Here is a 12617-nt window from a genome sequence, read left to right on the forward strand (position 1 = left end):
TATGACAGTCGCATCAAATTCCGTTATACATGTATTTACAATGATGCGTGAACAAAACAGACATAATTGTAAAAATAGTCAAAATATGGTTACAGCAGTCATCGATGTAATGCAATCTCAAGACAAACACACATATACAAAAACATCTATCGAATTCAAAAAACACATTCCTTGTTTCGCGTCTAAGATACAATCGTCACAAAAAAGAAATGTGTTCGATTCGTAATTGCGAATTAGATCAGTTGTCAATTTCCCAGTACTTAGAAATGGATAGTAAACAGAGCATGGCTTGAAAAAGCAAAGAAACTTAATTCCATTATTTATTACTTTAAGCTCATTATGCTTATCAGTGTAATAGATAAGAATACATTTTTTATAACAAAATGATACATCAGACAAGCAAATGCATATCAAAATCTTTTACATTTTCAGTGCCGAGAAGTTAAACCAATTTAAACGACGATTGACGTCTTTAATAATAAGGTTTAATAAACTATCTCCTAAAGTCTCTATATCATTCACATTGTAATACAAAATTGAATGCATCTGCAGTGGTATTGCAATTACAAAGAGTACACTTTCTATCTCACCTATTTACTCCATGATAATGGCATACTTCAACAAACAAATAAAAAAATGTATGATTTTATTTACTCAGCTCAATTAACTCATCGTAGATAAATATATCCAAATATTATAAAGTGTACGCCAGACGCTTTACAGTCTACAATTGATATATCAACGACAACAGAAAAAACATTTGAAATTACGAAGTGCATTGAGGAATCAATTGCTGGAAAAATTTGCCAAATTACACTAAGGTAATCCGGTAATTGTTGGGTTAGGAAATCCTTAGTATTTCGATAAAAACCAAACTTTTGTTAACATTTGATCGAGCCTCTGTGGGTTCAGATCAGATGATGATAACATAAAACTGTCCTGTTTTATAGAATATTGAATTCATTCTCCAATAGGTTAACAAACCTTTATATAAAGTTGATTAGCTTTATTTTATGATTTCAACTCATCATATGTTGTCCAAATAAATGTAACCCCCTTTGCTTAATGGAACGTATTATATACGATGATAAATAGTTATTAATTTTCTTATGTATTTCAGACTTTTTATCTAATTTTACAATGAATAATACGTCACTAATCACATGTCACTTGTTAATTTTATACACAAAAACTGTCATTTATGTTAAAAAGGGAAATCATCAAGGCAAAGCATACCTGTCATTGTATGTATCACTGTGGCCATGGTCTCATCTGTGCTCCAATGGAGTATTTTAATATCGATATTCTCGTCAATTTGCTGTATAAGACGAGATTATTTTATAACAGCTGAGGAACAATGGTGGGACTATGCACCAAGTAAACAGAATCTTATTACAAACGACAGAACGTATGTATAAAACCTAGTTAGCTTGATAAGCTTTAATTTAATATATTTGAAGCAGTGAATAATCTTTAATTTACATTAAATCTCTTTAACCTAACCAACGAGCCTTATTTTTCTTTTTTAAGCATAATATTTCCCCCTAAAAATACGATCATTTAATAAAAAGGGTCACAAGCTACAATATTTAAAAACTAGAGGCTCTTAAGAGCCTGTGTCGCTCACCTTGGTCTTTGTGCATTCATTATTGTAACATGTATTAAACAAAGAAAACAGATGGATTCACGACAAAATTTAATTTTGAATCTGGTGATGTGTTTGTATATCTTACTTTACTGAACATTCTTGCTACTTACAATTTTCTCTATCCAAAATAAACTTGAATCTTTAGTTACAGAGGGAAGTATTTTGTAAAAAATTACAAAAATTTACCACCTGACAAAAATTGACTATAAAAGGCAATATCTCCTTTTGGGGTCAACTGACCAATATAGCCTTCGGCTGTTGTTTGCTCTATGGTCGGGTTGTTGTCGCTTTGACATATTCCCCATTTCCTTTCTCAATTTTATTGACTTATCTGTAAATCTTTCTTTGCTGAACATTATTGCTGTTTACAGTTTATCTCTTTTTTTTTATTGTACTAATGAACACAAAATCATTCAATTTTTTTATGTCATGTTTTGAAATCCCGGACATGCGCATACATCTACAATGTACTTCCTTTTTCCGGTCTCGTTTGTATGAATCTTTGAATAAAATATATATTTATCAGTCTAGTATAAATAGGAAGGAACGTAATACCAATTTCATTTTTAATAATTCCTTGAGATGAAAAAACGTTACCTGATTATAGCGTTTCTTTGTTTACATTGCATATGACGTCATATAACTTAAATAACGTAACAACTAAAGGTAGCAATACACAGTTAGAAGTTTAGTTCTGCATTATGGCCCCTGTGTATTTTTTAAATATGAAAGTTTTTGAACAATAAAATTTATTTTTAGATAATTGAAGAATAATATAGCCTTCTTAGTGGGTTTATATGAACATTTAGATTGATTTTAACATGTTTTATAGGCAATTTCTATGATTGACAGTCCGTATTTTCCTTTCCGTACCTTTCATAGGTCCATAAATTATTGTAGTGTTTATCAACAAATATTTTGCGCTTGATCTTTTCAATTCAATTTTATGGAAAAACGAGCAGGAAAGCATATGATTTTTGTTGGACCACTTGATAGATATAAACCTATGGATTCAGGAAAATTATCGCTGTAATTCATTGAAATTTTCTTTTAGACCAAATTTTGGAGACTTTTGTGACATGTTGACCCCCCTTTTTTGCTATATTTTGCATCTAAGAAATGCAGATTGTTGCCATGGTTACACCCAAAAGTTATTATATTTCACCCTTATGACCATTAGAAATCAAATCTATGGAAAATTTTATCTCTACAAGTATATACATGCATAACACACATATAAAGCCTTCTTTGTTAGACAGGAGGGGAAAGAGTGTTTTAAAAATTATGAGTGTCAATTTTAAGTTTTTTTCCTAACTGTGTATTGCTACTTAAAATCTCTAACAACAGAACCAAAATCTGAAACGTTACGGTATTTCCGTTTCTTTTTTATAACAAATATTTAAGTTACAAAAAAATAATTCATACATACTTCGTCCCCATTTACAGGTAATGCCTGCCTCATATTAGCATTCAAGGTAATAATATAACTAAAAATAGAAAAATTTCTTTAAAATTTATCCATTGTAGTGCAGAAACCGAACAACCAGTTGTCCAATTCATCTGAAAATTTCAGGGCAGATAGATATTTACTTGATGAACAATTTAACCCATTGTTATATTTGCTCCTAATGCTTTGGTTTCATTAATGAAGGTGAACAAATTAAATAATTATTCAATATTAGCAGCCTGTATGGGTCAATGTTTTCAAATTAAGTAAAAAAAGGATGAAGAATTAGTCACTGCAAGTGAATTATTCGACCTCATTTAATCCGTCTTCATGTGAATTTCGAATAACCACTTAGCTAGATATGGATAATGCATGAATTGTACGTGTTCGGTTATCTAAAGGAAACGAATGTCAACATTGAAAAGTGTAACAAAGGTAATTTATATGATTGAGTTATTCCATCTCCAAAAAAATCATTCTTATACAGGTAAAAACAAAGATTTACAAATCTTCTTTATGTATGATATGAAATCGGAAGGCTTTGGAGGTCACCTCGATAGTTGATTAAATGGTGTCAATACTAATGTCGGGGTCTTTAATAGCTGACTATGCGGTATGGGCTTTGCTTATTATTGAAGGCCGTACGTTGACCTGCAGTTGTTAATCTATGTGTCAATTTTGGTCTCCTATGGGGAGTTGTCTCATTCAAGATATACCACATCTTTTTTTTATTTATATAAAATGCACACGAAACGAAGCTACATTTTTACGAGGCCATGCCCTGTTTATTATTCATTTCAATTTGAATGAATGCTTTACATGGTAATAAACCAAAATTGAGAATTTTGATAAAATCGGCGAACATGAATTTTATAGCTAGATCCCCTTAACATAATATAACCTTATACATTGAGACCATGTGCTTGCCCATCTCTACTAAAGGTCTGACTTTTATAGTGAGAATGCATCAGTAATGTTCTAATATCATTTGACGAAATCAACTGCAAAAAGCTAAATATTCTGATAATTTTTCTTTAATAAAAGTGTGAAACAATATTTCTTTTTTAATATATATTTTGTCTTGTTTTTTGCTGAAGTCACTTTATTCAACATGTTTTGATGTGCTAATTTTAACCTTGGACATTGAGTGACATGTTTTAATCTGTTGCATAATAAGTAATAATTAACTTTATTCTAGTCCAACCCTAAACTTGTCATCTACGTTTCTTAGTGCATTGAGGTAACTGTCGATGTCGATACTGCCTTCCAAATATTGTTTACATGTTCCTTCAGCTCTATATTTCTTTCCCATTCTATATGAAATTATAGATAAGCCTTATAAATTTTGTATAATTGCATTTGCTATGTACATGTGTGATGCAATATAAGTTAAATTTGCAAGAACAAAATAAATTTTTTAGCTATCATTTCACCTTATAATGTTAATTTCTTTTTCTGTTTTCTTTACACGGTACCAAGTCAGGAATATGGCGATAGTTATATGATAGTTCGTTGCTGCATGTGATACATTTATAGTGTCCTTTGTTTTCTCTTTTTTTTAGTGTGAATTCACATTGCTATAAGACGTGTCACGGTACTTATCTATCCCAATACAAATTCATGTATTTGGTTTTTGATGTTATATGTCCTCAATGCTCTTCAACTTTGTATTGGTTTGGCTTTTTAATTTTTTTTATCTGAGCGTCACTGATGAGTCTTATGTAGACGAAACGCGCGTCTGGCGTATTAAATTATAATCCTGGTACCTTTGATAACTAATTATATTTGTTATTCTCATAGGATTTTGTCTAATGTTTAGTCCGTTGTTCTCCTCTAATATTCAATGCGTTTCCCTCAATTTTAGTTTGTTACCCCGATTTTGTTTTTTGTCCATGGATTTATGAGTTTTTAACAGCGGTATACTACTGTTGCCTTTATTCTTCCTCATCTAATCTGATAATAGCTTTACACATGTTTACAGCATTAATCATATTTTGTAATACTACTTTATATCTTTGAGCATATGCATAAGCGAATAATTTTAAATCGCAGTTTAACAGAGTTACTAACAGACGGTAATTAATTCGAAAAACGTGTAGTATCTTAATTGTTTGCATACATCAATGATATCGCTCTTACTTATTTGTGAATTTGAAAATAAGTATTTGCCATTGCATAAAACTGATATATATCATAAAATTAAATTTTCACGGGGTTTTGATAAATGTAAACAGAAATTTATGAGGACCGAAAATACTGAACACAAACAGAGAAAACGTTATTTAAATGGTAAATCACTTATTCAAATATAATCGGAATATTCACAAAACAATTTGCAACGTTCTTTTGTTGATAATTCATTGATTTTTAGGATAGTTAGAGCATTGTTGTTCACAAGATGAAGGAGAAAGTGTGTCAAACTATGCAGGTTTTCATTGAACTCCAATCGTCCTTTATGCACTCATTACCGTTTGTTCAGTAAATCCTGCGATGTTTACACCAGATAAGAATTTCTTGTAGGGCCAAATAAAAATATATGTGTGGTTCCAGTCAACCTACCTTCCCTTTTGTTTAGTCTTAAAAATAGCCTACCCTAAAGATTGTATTGTCATTTTTCATTCAGCACTGTGAAAGTCAGAATGTTACCTTCATACTAAATGTAAACAAAACCCATAAAATAAAAAAAAATCCCTACCTACCGACCCTAACTTTTGTTTAGATATAACTGGAACCACACATACTATTTTATTTGGCCTAGTAATATTCGGATTGAGATTTAATTAAAGAGTCCCTGCATCATTAAGTCATTGTGCTTCTGAGGGTTATCGAAATGATAGTTTTAAACATATACTCAAATTTAAATACGTCGGATATCTTTTTTAAAGATAGTTCTTGTTACCAATACACAGCCCAATGCACATAGTTCAATGCGATATGTAAACATATACTGTAACATTTCTTAGAACATTTGTCAGCGTATAACCCATTCTTATTAGTGTGGTGCACAAACAAGATACGGAGCACCTGAGATCACCCCTGGTTTTTGGTGGGGTTCGTGTTGTATATTCTTTAGTTTTTTATGTTGTGTCATGTGTACTATTGTTTTTCTGTTTGTCTTTTTCATTTTTAGCCATGGCGTTGTCAGTTTATTTTAGATTTAGAAGTTTGACTGTCCCTTTGGTATCTTTCGTCCCTCTTCTTTTACTTTGTACTAAAAAATATATATACTATGAAACCTTGTGGGTGGTATTCAAGCACCTTCATTGTACAATGATTTAATATCTGATTGAGGGGGAGCACTAAAAATTTCACATGACGGTGATGATCACGATAGTTTGTTTCTTTTAATGCTCTTCAACTTTGTTCATGTTTGGCTTTATAAATATTTTGATATGAGCGTCACTGATGAGTGTTATGTAGACGAAACGCGCGTCTGGCGTACTAAATTATAATCCTGGTATCTTTGATAACTATTTACACCACTGGGTCTTTGCCACTGCTGGTGGACGTTTCGTCTCCGATGGTATTACCAGCCCAGTAGCCAAATCTTCGGTGTTGACATGAATATCAATAATGTATAAAAAAAGGAGATGTGGTATGATTGCCAATTATCCACAAAAGACCAAAATGACACAAACATTAACAATTATAGGTCACCGTATGACCTTCAACAATGAGCAAAGCCCATACCGATAGTCAGCCATAAAAGGCCCCGATAAGACAATGTAACCAGTTCAAGCGAGAAAATACACGGTCTTATTTATGTAAAAAAATGAAAGTGTGGTCATTTTGATGAATTTCCTGTTAACAAAGCTTTGAATTTTTCGAAAATCTAAAGAATTTCTTATCCCAGGCATAGACTTCCTTAGCCGTATTTGGCACAACTTTTGGGAATTTTGAATCCTCAATGCTCTTCAACTTTGTTCATGTTTGTTTTTTTTAAATATTTTGTTTTGAGCATCACTGATGAGTCTTATTTAGACGAAACGCGCGTCTGGCGTACTAAATTATAATCATGGTACCTTTGATAACTATTTACACCACTGGGTCTTTGCCACTGCTGGTGGACGTTTCGTCCCCGAGGGAATCACCAGCCCAGGAGTCAACACTTCGGTGTTGACATGAATATCAATAATGTGGTCATTTTTATAAATTTCCTGTTAAGCAAACTTTGAATTTTTCGAAAATCTAAGGGATTTCTTATCCTAGGCATAGATTTCATAAGCCTTATTTGGCACAACTTTATGGAATTTTTAATCCTCAATGCTCTTCAACTTTGTTCATGTTTGGCTTTATAAATATTTTGTTTTGAGCGTCACTGATGAGTCTTATGTAGACGAAACGCGCGTCTGGCGTACTAAACTATAATCCTGGTACCTTTGATAATTATTTACACCACTGGGTCGATGCCACTGTTGGTGGAGTGTCGTCCCCGAGGGTATCAACAGCCCAGTAGTTAACACTTCGGTGTTGACATGAATATCAACAATGTGGTCATTTAAAAAAAATTCCTGTTAACAAAACTTTGAATTTTTCGAAAATCTAAGGAATTTCTTATCCCAGGCATAGACTTCCTTAGCCGTATTTGGCACAACTTTTGGGAATTTTGGATCCTCAATGCTCTAGAAATTTGTTTATGTTTGGCTTTATAAATATTTTGATATGAGCGTCACTGATGAGTCTTATGTAGACGAAACGCGCGTCTGGCGTACTAAATTATGATCCTGGTACCTTTGATAACTATTTACACCACTGGACTGATGCCACTGCTGCCGGACGTTTCGTTCCAGAGGGTATCACCAGCCCAGTAGTCCACTTCGGTTTTGACATGAATATCAATAATGCGGTAATTTTTTTAATTTTCCTGTTAACAAAACTTTGAATTTTTCGAAAATCTAAAGAATTTCTTATCCCAGGCAAAGACTTCCTTACCTTATTTGGCACAACTTTTTGGAATTTTGGATCCTCAATGCTTTTCAACTTTGTTCATGTTTGGCTTTATAAATATTTTGATATGAGCGTCACTGATGAGTCTTATGTAGACGAAACGCGCGTCTGGCGTACTAAGTTATAATCCTGGTACCTTTGATAACTATTAACATTCTTAAGGAATTTGACCTCCACTTTCGAAACGAAGTGTGATAATGTCTAAAATATATGTGCAACCTATACCTTTTTTAATAGAACTTTGATTATAAACAAGTAAAATAAAGAACTGTTATCTATTAGTTGATTCGATAATAGCTTTCTTTAATTGATGCATATCCGCTATAATATATATGAACCAAATAGATATTATATAATAAGAAGATGTTGTATGAGCGCAAATAAGACAACTCTCCCTTCAAGTCTCATTTGTTAAAGATAACCATTATAGGTTTAACACGGAGCCTGGCCCACACCGTATCAAGTAATAAAGAGCCGCAAAATGCCTAGTGTAAAACCATTCAAACAGGAACACAACGGTTTTTATTTTCTGTATATGATTTGCGATTAATATAGTTTCACTTTTAACGTGAAATTGAACCGTATAAGGCCGTGTTCACACCAAACGCCGTGTACAGTAAACATGTTTACATTTGGTTTAATGAACTGTACACTAGTTTCACCTAAGATTTGTCCACATCTATACACCTTGTTTAGTTACCTGTACATAAGATTTGTTCACACTTGTAAACTATATGTCATTTAAATGTTCATTACGTAGAAACCGAATTCAAACTTTCAAACAACTTTTCTAGCAGTAAGGGAACGACCACTTGACTTTAAAAAAAAAGGGGGGATGGATTTTTCCACAATTTGATTAAAAAAATCGGGTCAAACAGATGATTAGAATGAAAAAAAAATCTGAATCCAAAGTTTCCCCATACATTTTAGTGTTAAATATTGAATTGCCATCCTCGAAATAAATATTAACTTTCGCGCGAGAGAAAAATTCGGACTCAGACCCCCCTCCCCCCCCCCCCCCCATTGTTTTTAAAGTAAAGTGATTGCTCCTTTAAGAAAGTAATTTTGGATGATTTCCAGTAGTTTAAAGATGTCTCGACTTCGCATTAAAAAAGGCTGCATCAGCTTGCTTATAGACAGAGAAAAAGAATAACGATTTTATGGATCAGAACATTTCTATCTTTTCTGTTTGTTTGAAATGATATTTTTTCTACAAGTTTTTCTTTGGCAAAAGAACAGGGTGATATTTTTTTTTATTTCTAATACTATTTTAACGGATCTGAGATTCTACACAAACAAGCAAGTAACCTCACCCTTTTTCAGTAATGCATTAATGAGTGAATCGTTGTTTGAATAAATACCAGTGGCAAATATTTCTGTCAAGTGTGTACGTCCAGTCGATATGGGAAGACCTTTTCTAATAAATTATGTGTTCGGCAAAGACGATGGATGAGTCTTGATAAGGGGCTAATAAGGCTACATTAAGTGTTTTATAACAAATAAATATATCAAGTTTAGACAAATATTTCTGTAAAGAACTTTATTAATAAGTGTTATAAGTATCAATTTTATATAAAAATCGTTTCTTTTTTACGTATAAATGGAAAAATTACAGTTCGGAATGCCTAGTTTTGTGTACACTAAACCTACACAAGGCCTACATCGACTATCGACTGCATGTAGGCAAAACATGATTTAAACTACATGTAAACATTGAGTTTTATCAATGGGAACGTAATTATGTTTAGTTTATGTGTGAGTTACACTAACATAACACCGAGTTTAGGTCAATGTGAACACGGCCTAAGCCTGTTATGGTCAATGCAGCGTGTCATTTAACAAGGTCAAGCAACTCTTAATCTCAATAAACATTCTCAAACCTGACGCGTTCACAAATTTGACCTACCGAATATGACTATTTACAATGTTAACCAGGTTTATAATAATATAACAAGAGCAACAAGAAGAGTTCTACAAGTTGAGCAGGATCGGTTTACCCTTCCGGAGCATCTGAAATCACTCCAGTTTTTGGTGGGTTTGTGTTTTGTTATTTCCTATGTTGTGTCTTTTGTACTATTATTTGTCTGGTTATCTTTTTACGTCATGAGTTTGAATGTCCGTCTGGTATCTATCTCCCCTCTTTCAAAAACATTCAAAATTTGGACGTCGGAGATATACATGTAAACATCAATACATGTATATATTATTTTGTCATACATGTACATTTAAAAGAAGTTGACAGGCGAAGGTTTATACTAAATGATATACAATAAAATATTACAAAATGCGAGTTTTAATTATTGCGTTTACAACTCAGTCGCATTATTCGCAATAATAAAAACCTCGCAATAATTTCTGAATTTACAGTAGTATTTAGACATAATGCTTTGAAATATTCCACATTTTTGTATTGCAAAAAAACCCCAAATGTTCTCAAAATGCTTTCAATTTCATACGTGTCAAAATAAATTACACCTTCTACTATGTCTTATCAAATGTTTTCATTATTGTGCACTTAAAATATTTCTTAAAGTGGTTGTCGTGTGCTTCTGTGTGAAATATTTGTTTTTCTTTAATTTTTGTACATTAAATAGGCCGTTAGTTTTCTCGTTTGAATTTAATTAAATGTACGTTATCGGGACTTTTTAAAGCTGACTATAAGTTTATGCTCTGTTCATTGTGGAAGACCGCACGGTTAACTTATAGCTGCTAATTTCTGTATCATTTGGTCTCTTGTAGAGGATTTACACAATATCATACAGCATATTCGTTTTTGAATATTAATTTGTTGTCTTTGTAATTGAACATCACTTTTATTCATGCATATCTTTTATATTTGTATGCGTTTATTTTGAACTGTCAGTAAACCTGTTTTTAATTTTAGTTCTGGTGTACAATTTAGAGTTTAGTATTATCACTGAACTAGTATATATATTTGTTTAGGAACAAGTTGAAGGACTCCTCCGGATGCGGGAATTTCTCGCTGCATTGAAGACCTGTTGGTGACCTTCTTCTTATGTTTGTTCTATAAAATTAAAAACACAAAAATACTAAACTCCGAGAAAAATTCAAAAAGGAAAATCAAAAATCAAAAATCAAAAGTCCAAACACATCAAACAAGTCATATTCTTGACTTGGTACAGGCTATGTTGTCTCTATGACACATTCCCAATTTCCATTCTCAAAAATTTGTTTTTGCATGATTATTTAAGAATAAACTTTCAAAGTACAGATATGTAAGCGATGATAGTAAATTTACTTTGCAAAATTATAAAAAAGATGCACGTACATCTGACAAATTAAAGAAAGGTATTAACTTTGATTTATTTATTGAATTCATTATTATGTTTGTAATAGGGGAAGACAGTTTTAAAATATCCAACAAATAAATAAATCGTGGTATGATTGATCAATTGTCAGTTTTGCATTGAAAATGAGAGACAAATGAAGACGCATATTGAACTGGATGCGTCAGTCATTAATAATGGGAGCATGTCAACTGCTTCAATGTATACATTCTGTGCATGGTCAGTGGTATTTGCAACAGGTCTACTGCTTCAATGACTACATTATGTGCATGGTTAGCGGTATTTACAACAGGTCTACTGCTTAAATGTATACATTCTGTGCATGGTTAGCGGTATCTACAACAGGTCTTCTGCTTCAATGTATACATTCTGTGCATGGTTATCGGTATTTACAACAGGTCTTCTGCTTCAATGTATACATTCTGTGCATGGTTAGCGGTATTTACAACAGGTCTTCTGCTTCAATGTATACATTCTGTGCATGGTTAGCGGTATTTACAACAGGTCTACTGCTTCAATGTATACATTCTGTGCATGGTAAGCGGTATCTACAACAGGTCTTCTGCTTCAATGTATACATTCTGTGCATGGTTAGCGGTATTTACAACAGGTCTTCTGCTTCAATGTATACATTCTGTGCATGGTTAGCGGTATTTACAACAGGTCTTCTGCTTCAATGTATACATTCTGTGCATGGTAAGCGGTATTTACAACAGGTCTTCTGCTTCAATGTATACATTCTGTGCATGGTCAGCAGTATCTACAACAGGTCTACTGCTTCAATGTATAAATTCTGTGCATGGTCAGCGTTATTTACAACAGTTCTACTGCTTCAATGTATACATTCTGTGCATTGTCAGCGGTATTTACAACAGGTCTACTGCTTCAATGTAGACATTCTGTGCATTGTCAGTGGTATTTACAACAGATCTTCTGCTTCAATTTCGGTATTCTGTGCATGGTCAGCAGTATTTACAACAGGTCTTCTGCTTCAATGTATACATTCTGTGCATGGTCAGCAGTATTTATAACTGGTCTACTGTTTAAATGTATACATTCTGTGCATGGTCAGCGTTTTTTACAACAGGTCTACTGTTTAAATGAAGACATTCTGTGCTTGGTCAGTGGTATTTGCAACAGTTCTACTGCTTCAATGACTTCATTATGGGCATGATCAGCGGTATTTACAACAGGTCTTCTTCTTCAATGTATACATTCTGTGCATGGTTAGCGGTATTTACAACAGGTCTTCTGCCTCAATGTATAC

At 32.8% G+C, this 12617-nt stretch overlaps 1 protein-coding gene across 1 annotated transcript in view; it reads left to right on the forward strand.

Moving 5' to 3' along the window:
* The first annotated feature begins 1220 nt into the window (after positions 1-1220).
* The window catches only part of LOC134714447 (hephaestin-like), a 49356-nt gene continuing 37959 nt past the window's right edge, over positions 1221-12617 (forward strand). The window contains exon 1 of the mRNA XM_063575689.1: positions 1221-1408. Coding sequence (XP_063431759.1) covers positions 1263-1408 — 146 coding nt within the window. The 5' untranslated portion in view covers positions 1221-1262. The remainder of the gene's footprint in view (positions 1409-12617) is intronic.

The sequence above is a fragment of the Mytilus trossulus genome, chromosome 4 (genome assembly GCF_036588685.1).
Source record: "Mytilus trossulus isolate FHL-02 chromosome 4, PNRI_Mtr1.1.1.hap1, whole genome shotgun sequence".
NCBI classification, from domain to species: Eukaryota; Metazoa; Mollusca; class Bivalvia; order Mytilida; family Mytilidae; genus Mytilus; species Mytilus trossulus.